Source organism: Molothrus ater, chromosome 4, assembly GCF_012460135.2.
Source record: "Molothrus ater isolate BHLD 08-10-18 breed brown headed cowbird chromosome 4, BPBGC_Mater_1.1, whole genome shotgun sequence".
NCBI classification, from domain to species: Eukaryota; Metazoa; Chordata; class Aves; order Passeriformes; family Icteridae; genus Molothrus; species Molothrus ater.
The window spans coordinates 33,684,623-33,703,312 of record NC_050481.2 but is presented as its reverse complement, the minus strand read 5'-3'; the positions used below and the strand labels follow the sequence as shown (position 1 = coordinate 33,703,312).

Here is an 18,690-nt window from a genome sequence, read left to right as displayed (position 1 = left end):
ACTTCTTCTCTGAAGAAGCTCATACCTCAAGAGCAGTTTTCACCCCTTGGCACTTCAACATGCTTTCAAGAGAGATAGAGCCACTGCAGCTGTTCAGGGTGACAGTCCTGGCTTCTCTTGAATCGTACACATAGAACAATTACAACCTGGAGAGGATACAATCTTACTTGTCTTTCAGTCCCCTCTAACAGCTTTGATACTGTTCAGAGTCCTCACTAGCATTAACTGAAGCTTAAGGGAGGCTCATAAAGAACAAACAGAAGGTTAAGAAACATTAGCAGAGGAAGAGAGCACATAGATAACAAATACGATACTTTGGAAGTTCATACTTTGCACATGCTTGAACAGTGTGTCATTCTAATCCTTCTCATTTCAGAGAGGCTAGCAAAAATTACCAAATAATAACTGAAGCGTAACTAAGTGGTTGAGGAGTATGCAGAATACACAAGGCTGTCAATGCCAATAAGACAGAGATCCATAAGGGAGTAGCCTGGACACTGTCAGTGGCCACAGTCTGTCTCAGTGTGATCACAAAGGGTTAGAAAATGAAATTACCAAGCACACGTTTTAAAGAAAATGTGTTTCTTCTCAAAATATACAACAGGGCCAAAAATAACTTAGAAAATGTATAAAGTGCCTCATGAATGCTAAAACTTTTCGTGATCCGAAGGGGCAACCAGATCCACTGGAAACAGTAACTAGCTGCATAAGCGCCATGCTTTCCCGCAAGACCAATCGGAGGTGAGAAAACACTCTTCACTGCAAGCTGGCACCAGCACTAGACTGCCTTTACCCCACACTTCGGCCAACCACCTGCTACTGGGGCACTTTCCCCTCCCAGCGCTGCCTCCCGAGCCGTGGCCCCGCAGGGACACCAGCCCGGAGCCTGCTCTAAGTGGTCTCCGTTTGGAATTCAGGCGCGGGCTGAGAGAGAACTGCACCGAGCACGGCCACGGGGCAGCGCCGCACCCCAGGGCGGGCTGGGGGCACGCACCTGTACCGGAGCGGCGGGCCGAGAGCTCAGCCCGAGACCGAGACCGAGACCGAGACCGAGACCGAGACCGAGACCGAGACCGAGACCGAGACCGAGACCCAGACCGAGACCCAGACCGAGACCGAGACCCAGACCCGGCCCCAGACCCGGCCCCAGACCCTCCGCCGGCCGGGCCGCGCCCTGGGGCGGTGCTGGCGCGGCGCGGGCCCAATGGCGGCCGGGGGCGCTGCTGGCGGGGCGGGGCGGGGCGGGGCGGCGGCGCTGCCCGTGGCCGGCCCGTGGCGGCAGGGCCGCACCGGGGGCGCCCATTAAACACCGCCGGGGCGGCTGTGGTGGGAGGCGGCCATGGCGCTGACGGCGGGGAGGCGGCGGCAGGACCTGGACAACGTGAGCGCGGCGGGCGGGAGTGGGGCCGCGGCCGCGGGTACCCCGCCCGGGTGAGCGGCCGGGCTGCCGCTGAGGGTGGGCACCGCCAGGCGAGCGCCTTGTGTTCCGTGCCGTCTCTTCCTTCCGCCTCCTCTTGGCTGTTTTCCGTCCGGGAGCCCGAGGCTTTATCTGTTTCTTCCGGGGCCATCCGCCGGCCCAGGCGTGTCCCCAGGAGCCCTGTCCGGAGGGCGGAGGCCGCCGCGGCCCCTCGCTCCCCGCGTTGTGCCTCCCCAGCCGGGCTTGAAATATCCCCGAGGCATTTGGGCCTGAGCTTGTTTTTAATCGAGGTTTTTAGCCTCTAATCGGGGCTGCTCGTGTGGTTCCTTCAGGTTTTCTGGGTTATTTTTCCACAGGCGGATCCTGTCTGTGCCATCTCTGGATTATGTGTTGTTGACTGGCATGACCACGGCGTTTCTGTGTTTGTTTGAATATTTGTCCCCGCCCCAGCTGGAAGCCTGCGTGGGCAAGGCTTGCTGGCTGTGGCTTGTTCCTGCCTGCCCTCCTCCTCCTGCTGGCGCTGGGCTGCTGTGGAAGCGGTCACATGCTGGAAGTGGATCAGGGAGCCAGGAGGCCAAAGCTTTAACCTGTACTCAGCAGCAGTGCCAAGCAAGTCTAGATTTAAGGCTTTTTGGCTTTTGATAACTGTGGCTTTGGCTCATCTTAATGAAATAAAACCAGTGTTTCCTCCAGTAAGGAAGGACACTTACTGGATTTTCTTTGTCATATTGACTGCATGGGATCATCATGTTCCATGGTTTAATTCCCCTCCTCTCCATGTTGTCTGTAATAAAATCTTTTTTAATAGATTATGTAATCTAGTGCTTCCTAATGCTAGCTGTATTTTAGGGTACAAAGATGAACTGTAGCCAGTCTTGTGAGAAAGTAGCATGGTCAAAGCTCTGATAAAGCTTTGTCTGTGAAGGAGTGCCCTGATCCGTCATGGAAATGAGGGAATGGTGAAATGCAGAAATGGTGAATCGTTTGTTCCCATGAGACAAAGGTTGTTGTCCTAAGAATTGCTGGGTTTGTGGGAGATGCGAGCTGTTAACCCCACTATTGATTCTGTGATCATAAAATGGTTTGGGTTCAAGGTTCTTTAAAGATCTATTTCCAACCCCCCCCTGCCATGGGCAGGGACACTTTCCACTAGACCAGCTTGTTCAAAGCCCCCGCTTGGCCTTGAACACTTCTAGGAATGGGCCATCTTAGCTTCACTAGGCAACTGTTCCAGTGTCTCTCCACCCTCATAGTAATTGATTTTTTACTGATGTGAGGTCTAAAGAATTAGTTGAGATGCCTTGGCTGCTGGAGTGTTGGTCCTTGCTCTCAGAGCTTAAAGTTACACCTGGCCTGTGAAAATAGGCAAAGGAGGGCTAGAAGGCATCTTTGCTCTCATGCTTCTGGATTTTATATCTGTGCCATAAGAGGAGTGCCATTTGTAAACATTTAGGTGTGCAGTCATTTTACCAGGCAGGTATTTCAGTAGGGGTCATTTTCAGTCAAAGACTGGGCTAATTAAAAGGTGTTAAATAGCTGAGGCTGGTCTGTTCACACTCCTCTGTGGCAGGGCAGGTGTAGTGTTCACAGTTCTAAAATAAAACTGATTGTTGACTGAAATAACTCTTGATGACGATTTCCTTCACTGTAGGCAGTTGTCTGCAGGTGAAATAACTCTGAGGAGACAATCACATTGTCCTCATTGACATGAGGTATAAACCTAGGTGTAATCCCTCTCTTCCCATGCTAGTGTCTAGAAGGATGGCATGTTTCATTTGTATTGAGGCTTATGCTGCTTTTTCTCATGGCAGAGGGTCCTCAGTTTATAGAAAAGTCCTCAGTTTATTAATCAGTAAATGGCCTAGTCAAACATGGCACATCAGAAGTCTGGAGTGGGATAGGGTTTGCCCTTGTCTTCTTGTTCTGGGCTGTGGTTGGTATTATGAAGAACAGCAGTCAAAACTTGAGTGGAAATCTTGAGCTGTTTTATCTTCTGAGGCAAGGGATGTAACAGGATGCTTAGGGAGAAACTCTATCAGTTTTGGCCATCATAGTACCTCGTGTATGTTCCACTTAATATGTATTGAATGACCTTGTCCTGGCCTGAAAGGAGGAGGGATGATTAGCTGCTGGGCAAGTTCTTTGTCCAAAGTTTATCCCTCCACTCATGCTTAGTTTTACCTTCTACTTAGTAAAAGACACTATATTTGAGCTGATTGTGAAGTCAAATAACTAATGCTTGGCTCTAACGTGGCACAGGCAGGCTGCATTCTCTCTAGTGTAGGTGAGAATGTCTTGCTCAGCACTTGGTAGCACCTTCTTCCCTCTGTGAGCTGCTGCTTCTTTCCTGCCTGAGTTCAGCTCTGTTACTGGTGCTGGTGTTTGGGCATGTCAGTAGGATCAGAGGGTTTTGCAGTACCTGTATAAAGCATGTGAGAGAGACTTTGTCACCTTTTCCCCATCAGTATACTGATGCTTCTGACATCTCAGGGTTGAAGCTCAGGTACTTGTAATACATTTTAAAAACTGAAATTCCTGAAGGCTAAGTGTGATACTAGAAAGTGGATTAGTGTTGAATTCCTCAGGGATGTGAGTTCTCACATAAAGATGGGATGAGAGTTTACCTGGAGTGTAAGAGCTTTTTGGGGATATTAACCTAGTGGGGTTTTTCCCCCTCAAGGCTTGATTTGCTAAGAGGAAATTCCTGAACCTTGGTACTTTACTTTTAGAGCTTACCTGTTGCTATTGTTTGCCTTCCCCTTCTGTTCCAGGGCTCCTTGGAAATAACACAGAGTTTGGAAGATGATCCTCTACTGGATGCACCACTCATTTCATCTCATACATTGCATTCCCAGTTGAGGCCAAGATTTCATGCTATCCCAGCAGTTCTCCTTGCCAATTTCCTGTTGTTAATACATGTAAGTTTAAGAAGCATGATTTCCCTAAGATACTTGCTATCTCTCTTCTGAATCCTTCAGAATCCACTGTTCATGTGACAGATTCTGATGATATAACAGTGAATTGCATACACTGGCTGTTCTTCCAAACCAATGAGGTCCACTTTGCCAATCAATTTTGATGGTGTATATGCTATTAAATACATTCTGCCTTCTTGTTGTTGTTGCTGCCTTGTTGTTGGTGCTGTGATACGTCTTGTTAGGAGGAAGGGCATTTTAAATAGTAGCTCTTCTATGCTGTTGGAAATGTAATTTAAAAATTATATTATTGCTGTTTGTAATTTAAAAATAATATTAAATTACAATATTATTGTAATTTAAAAATAATGTTATTTTAAAATAATATATTGAAGTGCTATGCTAGTTATAGAGGGCTGAGATAATTTTCATGCTGTGCCTTCTGAGAGCAAACCTAATTTCAGAGAGAAGGTAACTAAACAATTAAAGCTGGACTTGGTTAGGGGGTGTTGGATAGTAGTGGATGGAGAAAGAAAGTAATCCGAATGTTACTTCCTGCTCTCACTTCTGGAGGTTAAGAGCAAAAAGCACAAATAGATACTGGTCAGTATCTAGGCATTTATGGAGGCTGGTAGACAGAAGCAGAGTCCTGCCTAGTAATGAGTTTTTCCTTGATAAGCTGAAGAGGCTTGTTGTTCCTTGTGAGTATGTGGCGACCAGATATGAAGAAGGAAGGCTGAAGAGCTCTGAGCCTAAGATCTGGCTGAAATGTCACTCTCATGTGTTTTAGGGACATGGGTTAGTGATGGATATGGTAGTTTTAAGTAAAGGGTGGACTTGGTGATCTTAAGTGTTTTTTCCAACCTAGATTCTATAATTCTATAGTACCAGTGACACAAGCTGTTTTACAGCTTCATTAGATCTCAAACACAAAATGCAATGCCCAGTGCTCTTGAAAACATGATCTCTGCCAGGACTTTGAAAGCACATACCAGCCTCTAAGGTCTCTCTTTGAGCAGTTGTTCAATGTGCTTTAGCCTTCTAATTTTAAGAGTAGCTGTTTTGTGGGCCTTGTAGTAGTATCAAGAAATGCTCCTCCTACTACCATAACTAATGCAGCCAAATGTCAGTCACCCAGATCCTAGGAAACTGCTGCTTATTATCCTCCTACTTTTCCCTCTCTCCTGTAAATGGAGAGAAGGTGGTTAGGTGAAATGGGAAAACTTCTGTGGCATCTGTCCACATGTATTTTTACAGGTTAAGTCTTGCTGCTGAACCTGCTTCAGTGACCAGTTGGTCCTTGGAGCAAAATGGAGAAGTATCCTTTTCTGTTGGCAAAACAGCATTGTAATTGCTACCTTGAGTGGCACTGTCTCTCTCACTGAAAAGATGGATGGGCAAAAGCAAGCTTATTGGATATCCTTCCCCTGTGCTTCTGTAAATGTGCATTAATCTTGTGGAATGTGGAGAGACGCCAGGGTTCTGATGCACAGCCTGCCAAAGGGGTAAATGTCCTGGAGAAGTTAAGCCATCATGGTATTATGTGGGAGAGCTGTAATGCATCTCTAAAGCAATTTTTTTATAACTTGGAGTATTTCTTTCCCACCTTCCTGTGCCAAGAAATGGAGTTAGGTAGCAAAATAGCTGCTGTGATGCAGCTGCCTAGTTAGATACAATTCTGGAAAGTGGATAGGATGTGCTGGACTGTGGTAGGACTGGGTTTTTGAGTGCCTTTCCTTTTGCCAAGCCTTGCTTTTCTGAAGGCTTCCCATCAAGAGACTGGAAAGCAATGTGAAGTGTACAGGCTAGAAATAATTTAATTATATTAATCCTTTCTTTCCTTTATCTTCTCTGTGTGTGCACATACACAAAATTGAACTTAAATACTACTCTTTATAAGAATAACTTTTTGTATGTAAAAATATGTATGGGGTGAAACACCTATTATTAAACTGCCCAACAATGCAAGCAAAACATATTTAATAAATACCACTCTAATTGCCTGCTTCCTGTTTCCTCTTGTATACACTGCTGTAGTAGTTTAGTAGAGATGCAATGCCAGGTCATTCCTGCTTGCATCAGTTTAACAGAGCCATTTTCTTTACTGAAATTTATTCTTAACACCTGGAAGGAGCAGAACTAATTGTATCACTATTGTAAAATGGCAAACCAAACAGCAAACAGATCAAATAAAATAGCTGAATTATTCTTAACTTTGTAAGAAAAGAAGATGGTAAAAGAATAGATTAAACAAATGATAAACCTGCCTCTTAATTTAACTTCTTAATCCAGCAACTTAACCTATCTCAAGATAATATGGTATTTAATTTGTATTTGAAGTAATGGTCTTATGGATAATGTAGGGTACACTCCTATTTTGGTTTGAGTTTCTTTCCTTCCACCTTCTATTCTATCTGTCCTCTGTAAAGTCTTTTTTAGGTATTGACAATTGTGTGGAAATTATTCCCCTTTCTTGCTCCCTTCCCAATTACCTAACTCTGGTCACAGCCTGAGCCAGCTAAGGGCAGCTTGTCTCAAGAGTAATTAAATGGTTCTGAAAAGTTAATTTCTGTGAAGAGTGTTGCTTGAGGAAAGTACAAAAATAGGAATTATAAGTTCAAGAGGGTTAAAAGGGGGTAGTGGGATCTTAAATACTCATAGAACTAAGTAGGGAGACCAAGGCAGCAAAGGAAAATTGGGTGCTTTCATCTGTCTTCAGTTCTGATGTGCTGCTTCTGTCTGTTATGGCATGCAGAACATCTGACACTTTTTTTTAAGCTAAGTGTATTAGAAATCATTTGTAGACTTGAGATAAATTGATTTTGTGTTTTGTATATTAGTAGCTCTCCATTTATTTCTGTATTGGTTGGAGTTGTTCTTCTTTACAGTTCTGTTTTAAAAATATTTCTGTTCTGTAGAATGAACCAGGATGAGAAAGTGTAATATTGTTCTTGTTCATTGAATGATCACAGTAGAGAAAATATTTTCTGTGACAAGAACTGTATAAATATTAAGAAAGCCCTGTGTGTATACATACACTACAGGTAATATGCATCCTCAGCTTTGCTTTCTAATTGGGCAAAATATTGCTAATGTTCACTGCTGATGCTGAAAATTTGGAAAGGAATCTAGAAGTCAGGAAAAGTTATGGCATAATGGCAGTAGTCTGAAGGATAGTATATACACAGTCTGGCTATATATGCACTCTGACAATCTGTCTGTTTTTTCTGACATAAGTAAAAAGGTAAAATGGAAAAATATGATGGTAAATATACTAAGGAATGATTACCAGTTGGCAAAAATGCCTACCCAGTGCTAATAATTCGCTTTAAGTTACTCTGATGATTTACTTTTCTAAAGTCAATGTGGAGATGATCTTCAGTGGCTGTAGGAAAGCGTTGATTTTCACTTAGGAAATGTCAATTTCCAGAAATGTCAGTTTCAGGAAATATAGAGTGTACCGATAAGATAATACTGCTCTGTGGGACAGGCTCTTCAGTGTAATTGAATGAGTCTAAAAAGATGTGATTTCTCTTTTCTAGGAGCATAAATCAAGTTTTCTTTAAAGTAAAAAGGCATAGTAAGGAGGGTCCAGAAATAAAATAAATTCACTACGAAGACTCAAGGAACAGTGAAATTGATTCAGTAAAAATTCTTGGATGGGTGACAATTACCAGCTCTGTTCTGCTGGAGGCTGCTTGCCCTGCTGGAATTCAATCTTACTACTTAGCAATTTCAGTCATCTGTATGTTCCCAGAGTGACATGTAGTGGTTGTAGCAAGTGTCTAATGTTTTATATGTTACCTCAACTCTAATAAAATCAATTCAGAAAGTAATGCATAATGAATTAACTACATAATCCTGGTTTTGTGTTTCAGGGTTTTTTTCATATATATAGCTAAATGTTGACTTTAAAGATTTTTCTCTCTTCCTTTCTCTTCCAGGTTGCTTTTGTTGTTCTAGCATTTTTAGCAGCTATGTTTTGTTCTTACCCCAATCCAAACCAAGATAAGTGCCCTGGAAACTACACTCACCCACTTAAAGTGCAGACTGTTATAATAATTGCAAAAGTAGTTCTGTGGGTTCTGCATGCCTGTTTTGAACGATACGTGCAGCACCACCACAGCAGAGTCAGAAGAAGAGGTTACTTCTCCATATATCGATCAACAAGGCATCTGAAAAGGCTTCCACTGCTGATACATGCCACAGGTGAAGTGAACTTGGGTTTTTTTCCATCTAAAGCTTTAAGCTGTTGACACAATAAAAGACTGAGCAGGTTATATATGATTGTGTATTCTATATTATGAACTTTTATGAACCTGCCTATGAGCACTTAGAAATTATCCTTTAGTCAGATGATCCTCTGTACTAATCTTTCTGGTCTGCCAGGTGCAGGTTGTAGTGCAAAAATGCTCACGACTGTGAGTTGAGTAAAACTGTTGAGTAAAACATTTAGTCATTAGCGTTTAGTCTTCAGCCATGGAGTGTTCAGCCAGCAAGGTCTGTGTTTGACTGCTAGTGATTTGATTTGCATATTCATTTGTCTGGTTGGATATGTGGTAAGCCTTCTAGTCCTTTCAGGAAGTGTGCTACTCTTCTCTTTTCAAGCTCAGCAATCCACATAGAAACAGATGATTTGCTTGTTGCCCAACAGCTCTCTGAATTCAGTGAAATAACCAATTTTCTGACCTTCACACCGGATGTGTAACATTCAGCTTTGTATCTGACTACCTTTCTCTACTCTCTATGGACAAAAGGTTGTGTATAGAAGTGATTTAACTATATTTTTAAGTTACATCTCTGGCAAGTTTAGCTGTAAAGTGTTGGTGCACCTAACTGGTGAAGCTTTTCTACAAATCACTTGCAAATCTGAAATCCATCTAACTTAAGGGGATTTTCCCTACAAATAGCAGTGGAAAAGGGCAGAGCAATGCCTTCTACAGTATTTTTGCCTCATATAATCCCACCTCCCTCCTGGAGTAGATCTTTTTTTCACCAGAATTAATAAGTGAATATGTTCTATACAGGAATCTAGCTTTCTTTCCTCACAGTCTCTAAAAGAGGTAGTCAGCTTGATAAATGTGCAACACTTCAGGTTCTGGCCGCTAGATAGAGCTCTGAAGATGCAGAAGTGTTTGGAGTGCAGTGACAAAAGCAGGCTACAGGAGGCTTAATGATGTAAAAGGATTATTTCTGCTTGTTGCAGCATAATTGGCAATGCTTTGCCCTGCTTTCAGTCTTAGATGGAGCCCACTTCTCCCCTACTAGACAAACTCTGGGCATTTATGAATGTTCAGATGCAGTCAGGTGTGTGCTGTAGAATTTTGATCATCTGTTGTTCAGAAGGTAGTTCTTCCATTATTGCAAGCTTCCTGCCATGGTAATGACTGCTGATACCACTTCCTTCACTTGACTGATGCAGCAGGAAAGAGAACTGCACAGTTCCCCAGTTACATTAATGGTCTTTATAAATTTAGTTCTTTATCCAGACACTGGTCTGACACATTTTTACAGGAAGGAAGAAAACACTTCACACTCAGTATCAGAAAAGATTTTTAGACCTGTAACTCAGTATTTTTTCTCCTTGACTAATTGTACTAATTTCAATTAAACTTTCAGTTATGTTCAAGTATTAAGATAATAGCAAGTGGAAGCCTATGCAAGTTGGCTTTGAAAAGAAGGTATTAAGGTTTTTGGGTTTTTTTGCTCTGTTAGCCTAATTTAAATATATTTTAAATCCACTACTTGAAGGAAAATACTCCCTCATTTTCAGCTGACTTACATGATCTCTTAGGAATTGAAAGAATGAGTAAGATGAATAGCATCAAATTCAGAAACACTTTAGGCCCATGTACTTATTTTAGGTATTTCTAGTGTGTTTCTTCCACTCTTGTTTTTTAAATCAGAACAATCTATAAGAAAACCCTAATTGTCTACCATTACAAGCACGTTCTGAAATGAAACCTCATTTTGCTACCAGCAGGTATAAGCTTGCATGTTAAGGAAATTAGCTGAAGGGGCAAGCATGGTATGAAATGGAAAAGCATTACTGAAGTGTTGCAGCCTAATGCAGATACTGGGCATGAGAAAGCATTAATTAATTTTCAATAGCTAATAAAATTAGTAAATCTTTAAAATATAACATTTGTTTTCTAGGTAATACAGCCTTGCTCTTGATTCTGTCGGTGCAGCATTCCTTTCCTGATCACAGCAGAGTGTACCTGTATCTTATCCTGGGAGTCCTGAGCCTGGAGATGATTAGTTCCCTGACATGCTTAGTGATTTACACAGGTGAGAGAGGCAAGCTTAGCCTTCTTGTGTGACATTCATTATAGCTGGTACTCAACTGTTTGTTTGCCCTCACCAGTAGTTCACTTGTGGTACCCTGAGGCATTTAACTACCATTATAAATACAAAACGATTCTGTGCTTGTAGAAGGAGAACTAAGGCAAATCCAAAACAAATTGGGAAAGGTTGTCAGGCTTGATTTGGTTCCAAGGGCTGCTAAATAAAAGCTCCATGTTATCTCAAAGCTGTTAATCCAGTGAAGTGGTGATAAATGCCTAATTAATTCAAAAAGTGTCCCGTGAACAGGTTTGTCTGTTTATCAGTGTTTCTCAAATGCATGCACCACAAGCTGTGAAGCAGTAAGAGCTAGCTGGCTTTGTCAGAACTGTGTCTGAGATTTACATGTGGGGTTGGCATATCTGATTGTGTGATTGTGCCTTTTCCAGCCTCTTCCTCTTTCCCTGGTCCCACCCCAAAGGCTTCAGTTTCTCTTTGACACTAAAATTGAATTCCTTCTAATGAATATTTAAAAGAATGCATGGGTTTTGGAAGCTGTGATCATATCTAAACACTGTAGTTCTTTATAAAACTGTGAGGCTTTGCTTTGTGCTGTCACTGTTGTCTGCTTCAGGTTTGGTATAACTTAGGAAGACTTGATAAAACACTTGCCTTTAAACTTCTCAAAACTATCTAAAATGCTGATAAATTACTGCTTAAAAAAAAAAAAAACAAACTTTGGTGTGTTCATAGTAATGCAATGGCACACAGAGAAATACTGCCAAGTAGCTTGTTCATCTGGGAAATAAAACCTATTCTGACTCTCCTGCAAAAGCATCAAAAATGTGCCAAGTAATCCAGTCCCAGCCCTGAACTATGTCTTTGTCTTCCAAGTGTCAGAAGCCTGAATGCTGCAGGCTTGTCAGGCTTTCCCCTCAATGGCCCAGCATGGCTCAAATAGACTGACTGTCCTCTGGAAGAATAAAGGCAGTGATGAGGGAAAGCAATCATGGCAGTGCTGGAAAACTATTCCAAGAATGCTGGAGATCATCCCTTCTTTGCATACGCATACTTTCCTGGGAAACTCGGGAAATAAGAGATAAATTGTAAAACTTTAATAGAATGTCAGGAATTCCAGAGAAATGCTGTTTCTAGCCCTGAGGCCTCCTGGAGCTCAAAGAACTGCATTGTGTGACTCTCACCTTGACCAAAAAGGATAGGTGCAAGAAAGATGACCTGCATAGTGGTAAGGTCTGAGCTTGTGCTTCTCTAAAAACTCTCAAACTATTTTTCTGCTTATTTGTCACCAAAAGGGTATTGTTTCCTGACTTGTACTTATGCCAGTTCCTGTGACCTTCAAATTCATTAACCATGTTTGTGCTATCACTGTTGGTTTGTAAGGTTGTCTGCTTTAGGTTTGGTGTAACTTACAACGATTTGATAAAACACTTGCCTTTAAACTTTGCAAAACTATCTAATATGTTGATAAATAGATGCATATACAAGGAAGTTGTGAGGTGCAGTGTTGTGCTTTGCAGCTCAAAGAGGCTTGGAGAAGGGCAGTGTGTTCTACCAACAGCTGCGTTATCTCTTGAGCAGCCCAAAATCAACGTAAAATTCATTCTCTAAAGCTTGCTGTACAAAGCTAGGGTTAATTTTTATGTGACTTTACACATGTTGCAAGATGAGGAAGACTTCCAGTCACCCTAAGTTGCTTTTTCCAGTGGGTAATGTAGTTTGTTTTCTTGTTTTCCATACCAATGCTTGTTGAAGTAAGCTGAGAGACTGCTTGCATGTCTGTCTTATCTGTACTGGTGGGTTTTAAGGTAACATTTAAACAACATTTAAAATTTCAACTTTTAAAATTTCAACATTTTAATATCAAGTTAAGGCTGTACTGAGGCAAAACAAATGTATCTGGACAATTTTGAAAATACCCTGAGAATCTGTAGTAATAATGATATTCAGATGGGTTTTTTCTCTTAGAGCAGAGTATGTGACGGGTGGAAGCATGAAGCTTCTTTAATGGGATAGTTTTAAGGGCAGCTGTCTGCTGAGGTTTAGAATTCCCCTCTTCAAGGCAAGCATTTAGCAGATACTCCTAAGATAGTATCAGCTGAGCAACAATGGGGAGACTAAATTTACACTAAAAACTACTGGCCCACCCTTTTTTGTATTAGTTTTGTATAATTTTGGAGAGAAGGCAGCACCGTTTTACATATTGTTTCTTCATAGTGAGGTACTTATTTAATTATGAGAATGAGACATAAATGCTTATCTGTAGAAGGTTCATGTACCTGACTTATTTTCTGTTAAATAATTCTGTCTCATAAATCAGGAATGCCTGACTGTAATTCTAGGTACTTCTCTTGCTTGTTGGACCTGTTTATGAATTGTATGATAGACAATGTCCTGTGAAGGACTACTGCCTTCCTTAAAATTATCTCCATGCAGCAGTGTGTATATATAGCTGTAGGATGCAGAGAGATTCAGAAATCTACAAGGAATTGCTGTGATTGACCTATAATAGACTTGACATATATAAATCGTTCAAGTGAGGTAAAAGTGCATGGAATGAAGTACGATACAGACAGCTCTAAATGTCAGCTTACTATTCTAAGTTTTTTACTGCTAGGATAGGGAGTAAAGCTTTAAATGACTTACTAAATATATGTATTTAATTACTTTCTCACATACTTCTAATATCACTTGAATAAAAGACCAACATTCCCACAAATAACATGTTGAGAATTCCACGTCCATTCCTTTGTGGTTTTATTTGTAGAGAAATACCATCACAGAAATAACTAACCTTTGAGCCTAACTCGTAGTTAACCTCTGGAGGGTCTTAGCATTGTTTTAGCAGGGTGGCCTGTAATAAACCCCATCACAGTACTGACTTGTAAGGACACTCCTCTGTTACCGTGGTATGGATTTCTCACAGAGCTGCACTGTAATGGTTTTTGTGGCATTAGATGCATTGTTTCACAAGCAGCCCTAACTGCACAGTCCCAAATGCATACTCTGGATATTTTGATATTTTCTCTGAATCAGTATCTGACATTGAATGGCTTTAAATATTTTCAGCTTCCTTTTCGAAATAATGCAGAGGGTGCCTACAACTTTTCCCACCCATACATCTGTTAAATTTAGCCTTAAACTTTATTCACAGGTGCCCAGGAATGACTTCTGGGTTTGATAGCCAAGGCTGCTTGGTTCACAATGGCTTTCTGTAGCAAGTCTGCCCTCGTCTGAGCAGGCAAACAAGCTGCTGCTTCACTGCAGCTACTCTAGTTAAAGTGGTATTTATTGAAGAGCTTAAGCTGTAAGTTCTGAACCAGCTACCAGTACAAAACTTACAATTTTTTATGGCATGTTACTTAGTTCTCTCTATGTTCTCTCCTGAACTTGGAGACTGAATCTTGGTACCCTGTAAAAGGCAACTAAGGTTTCACTCTCTCTTAGGTGGCAGATTAAACTTTGCAGATGTTAGGCAGTATGCTCAAGCTTCCCCATTCAGGTCTGCTTTTGCTTTCCCATTTCTCAAATTCCATTATTGTCTTTTTGTCTTTCCATCTCCTATCTTACAATAATCTTAGGATCATCTGTTACAGATTGTTATAACTTGGACTCTGGTGTTAAAGCTTCTTTTTTTTTCCCACTTTCCAACTAATTTATAAAGCTTTCTTGCAGTGAAAGTAAGCAACTTCAATCGTGCCAAGCCAAGACCTGACATAATTGAAGAAGAAAAGATGTATGCCTACCCTAGTCAAATTACCTCAGAAGTTGGATTCAGGTAAGAATTCTGTATTCATGTTGTGCTATGTTCAGCCGTGGTATATAGGTAACATGAATGGAATTGCATGATTTCCTGTAGACTTCCATGCAATCTTAAACTTGTCAGTTAAACCAGATGTGGGAATAACAGTTCTGAAGGAACTATGCATAAGCCTCCCATTTTAGATGCACAGATGAGATGCAGCAGTCTTGTACTTCCTCCATAGTAAATGACAATTTACTATGGTACAGAAATCCTCAAACATAAGGATGGAGGTGATTTGACCATTTATGGCTGGTTACATTAATCTTTAATATAAATAGCTGTGCTTAATCTAGTTTAGTTAATTTTATATGGGGTTTAAGGAAAGATACTGTTGTCTTACACTGTTACTTAAAGCAGGCCTACAGAAGCCTAGCTGCTTCAGCTAGTTTTTTCAGGGAAGGAGATATATTGTGGGCAGTTGATAGACAAAGAAGAAAACTGAGCAGCTCTGTTCTGTGCCAGAAGTTGGACATGATGTTTTAGCAATGGATTTGAAATGCATTTTGAGTTTCGGAAGGAACTTTTAAGGTGTGGAGGGCACTTAAGGAGTAAAGAAGGTCTCAGTGAGAGTAGAAGCTATCCAACAGTAACTGAGACTGTCCCAGGCACTGAGACTTATTTTTCATTTGTTCTTTGTGTACCTGCCACCTGCTCAATCATTTTCCAGTTGCTGAAATCAGCCTGGTATGGCTTAAAAACTAGTAATTGAAAATTATCATGGATTTCTGTAAAAGAATTGGAGATTTTCTAATATACTATGACTTGCTTCTATATGTGCTGCCTTCCTGAAAGGTTGACTAATGAGAGATGACTAATACTTTGGGACTTTCCCTGGTATCACAAATGCAGCATGCACATGCTTTTATGGAAGTTGGAAGTAGGTGTCCAGGATACAGGAAGGATTTAGAATTGTCTTGAATTTTGATACCATGTCTGGCTTCCATTTTGATATAAAAACCATGGTGATTGCATGGTGGACCTCATTTCTTTCTCATTCATCTTCTCCCCTGAGAAATTCTGAAATGCCCAGGGAATGTGTCTGCAACAATGACCAGCTGAGGAAAAGACTGTGCTCATTTTTGATTAAAGAGTGCAAACTTCCTGTGAGAACTGATTGCAAAACCGTTATTTTAATTTAGCTCTATACAACTCTGACTCTCTTTCCCTTGGGAGTTAACATCTATTGAAAAGTGAATCCTGTCAGCCCTTCAGTTGACCTTGTTATAAGAATGTTTTTTGAATATCATGACCTCTGCAACCTAAGCTACTGATCAGGAGCCTTCAGTTGGCAGTGCATGTTACTGGTTAATGTTGCAAGTTTTCTGTTTACAAAACTTGTGTGCTTTACTTTGCCCAGTTTATCTACAGTAGGTTTTTAATTGGACCTAAGCTTTCTTCCACTCAATATCCTTCTCAACAATTTCTAAGAACTATGAAATGGGCAGTGTTCCTCTACAAAACGCTGTAAGGCTGAGGAACAACTTTCTCAGCACTAAGAGGCTCACAAGTGTACTAGGAGGGCAGATTCTCAAGTCAGCTGAGAAAAAATATGTAAGGAAAGAGTCGGCTACACTCAGGTATTGGTACTTCATCTTGCTGTATCTTAAAAATTCCTAATTAGATTTGACAAAATTCTCTACTTTTCCCCCCTCAATTAAGGGAGCTTTATTTAAATGTTTCAGTGTTTCTATTTGAGTCAAAATGAGAGATATCTGAAAACTGGATATATTTTAAGGGAGGACAGTAGTTGTACACGAGGTTGTGGATCTGAAGTAGCACAACTTTTTGGTACTGATGCTGTCATGGTATGTGACAGATATTGCTGTATATAGTAGCATAAAATGTATGCTACTCCAGGTTAATCAATTTCTATCTTAAACAGCTTATGATCTCCCACAGCTGAACAACAACATTATGCCTGCTCAAAACAAGCTTCCTAATGTGTGTGGGAAAGGTCCCATATTCCTTACTACAATTCTAGCATATTGTCTGTCTTGGTTCCTTAAACAGTAAGATCCTCACTCTGTAACTGTCTAGCAGGAAATATGTAACTCAGTTGTGTATACATGGCATGAAGTTCAGCCAGACTTTCACTTCCTACCTTCTCATGCAAAATAGAGTTAGACATATTGGTGTTGTAGATTGCCTCTTCCCTCAAAAATTAGTTGATCCCAGTAAAAGTGAAACTAAAGGAAACAACAAGTATGTGTTAATTAGCTCTGATATTTCACATATTAGAAGGCTGCTGTCATTTACTGAAACCCATATTTACTTTTGTTCCTTCAAGGGAAAATTCCAGTTTAGAAGAGATAGTTGAGAAGCAAGGAGATGTAATAGAGTATCTTCAGCGACACAATGCACTGCTCAGCAAGAGACTGTTGGCGTTAACATCTCAGCAAATCAAAACTTAACAGCATTTGGGAAACTCCTGCTGGAGCTCTGGAGGGGAATGTGAAGTAATGTAATGTCCAGACTGGTTTGTACAGATGTGACTCTTCAATCATCTTTCACAGTTTGAAGTACAAGTTAAGCTGGAAGGATAAGGTCTGCATACATTATAAACCTATTACGACTGGACACTCTGTCTCTTCAAATCATCAGTTCTGGAAAAAAGTTCTGCAGCTTCAAAGATTTTAAAATTCCTCATAAGTTAAAGTTGGACCTGAGTTAATGGTTTAACTTTGCCCAGTTGTTGCTATTATTTTGTACTGCTATGTAACCATTAAGCTTCAGGCTACCAAAGTATTTTATATTTCTGGAATACAAATTTGTTCTCTAGAAAAATCTGACTTTCCAAGGGATGTATATGCAGTTTCTATTGCTGAAGCTGAGACTAGATGTGTTCTGTCACTGATTCCCTTTACTTCCAGGGATAGAGGTGGATTACTTCCAATACAGGTACTTGTTTTCTAGATGTCTTCTTTTCTCCTTTGTCAGGTAAGTGGAGAAATTTGGTATCTAACTTGGGATTATAAAAACGTGGTGGGTGCCCTAAAACCGTAAATGTCACATACAAGTTCATGGTACAAAAACCATGCCGTGATAAGCAATTGTTCAGAATTCTGGCTTTAAAGCTCTTAAGAGGGATCCTCAGGGCTGATGACTATCCCATTACCACAAGATTGTGTTAGTAACAAGACTCCTACTCTGCCATCTGAACTAACAAAGCAAAAATACTTGAGCACGAGCTTTTCCATTGATCTGGTAACTAACTTGTGTTGAATGCTTTTAAAGATGCCGTCAAAAATGCTTGTTACATACTTGCTCTTCACTTTGGCCCTTCAAGGAAGTCAGCATTTTGATTCAAAAGTTGAAGTGGTGTATGTGGGGAAGTGGAAAGCAGCAGAAGACAGAAAGGTCTTTTAGAAGTTGAAGAAACAAGAATTCTTGGTTTTAATTTATGGTGAATTAAGGCTGGTGAAAGAAACTTTTTTTTTCTGGGTACTATTTTTGTCTACCAATGTAGACAAAGAATTATTTTAGAAGCCAATACCTCTCTGGGGATAGGATAATCACTAATCAAAACTGGGAAGAAGACTCTTAAGAGGAGTGGTCTTGTAGTTTAATATAAGAAAGGAAAATTAATTCATCCTACTTTGGTGTTAGGGCACAACTTTAAAAGTACCTAGACAGTTTAGTGTGCAACAAATATGGGGGTTGTCTCATTCAAAGGAAAACAAACATTGGAGGCTTTGCTGCTATCCAACATTAGACTGTTCTTCTTAGCTGTTGTTTCTTGAAAATGCAGCCAGAATTTTATAGTATACATGTATGGAATAAAGTTATTTGTTTTTAGAACTCAGGTTTTGATGTGACTCTGTATGTCAATTTATATAATTTCTATGAAAAGCAGTAAAATGTGACTGTGAAATTCATGCACAATAAATGCAACCAAGGAAGAGTGTGAATTCTGTTATTTCCAAGCTCTTGTACATCTGGTTCCAACAGGCAATCTGTGCAGACTTTTCTGTTATGCTGAAGTTCTCACAGCAGTGTTGGCACGTAAAACTAGTCATACAAGGATAGCTGTACACTTGTTTTGGAACTTTAAGTTTAGTTTTATTCCCCTTTCTGAGTAATGTTTCTTTCCATCATGCTTCAGACTTCCTCTGCCACTCGTGTTTCTTTCCAATGTTGAGAAGGATGCTGCATAGTCAGAACAGCTTTCCTTTGTCCTTCATTACTCAAACCTTCCTCTTCTCTCTGACTGCTCAAGGTAAACCTTGGATTAACCAGTAGTGTTGCTTTCT

General features: G+C 40.7%; 1 protein-coding gene across 1 annotated transcript; it reads left to right on the top strand.

The window, feature by feature from the left end:
- The first annotated feature begins 1,269 nt into the window (after window positions 1-1,269).
- TMEM192 (transmembrane protein 192) lies at window positions 1,270-18,348 on the top strand. Its single transcript, XM_036382718.1, has 6 exons — window positions 1,270-1,381; window positions 4,189-4,335; window positions 8,277-8,541; window positions 10,489-10,623; window positions 14,311-14,413; window positions 16,728-18,348. The coding sequence occupies exons 1-6, from the start codon at window positions 1,340-1,342 to the stop codon at window positions 16,849-16,851; spliced, it is 816 nt and encodes a 271-aa protein (XP_036238611.1). The 5' UTR covers window positions 1,270-1,339; the 3' UTR covers window positions 16,852-18,348.
- Window positions 18,349-18,690: the final 342 nt, after the last annotated feature.

Bases quoted from the DNA above. Each gene is read 5' to 3' on its own strand.
- TMEM192 (XM_036382718.1), top strand. From the start codon at position 1,340: ATGGCGCTGACGGCGGGGAGGCGGCGGCAGGACCTGGACAAC. The intron at 8,542-10,488 runs GTGAAGTGAACT...TTTGTTTTCTAG, and splicing joins ACTGCTGATACATGCCACAG to GTAATACAGCCTTGCTCTTG. The intron at 14,414-16,727 runs GTAAGAATTCTG...TGTTCCTTCAAG, and splicing joins ACCTCAGAAGTTGGATTCAG to GGAAAATTCCAGTTTAGAAG.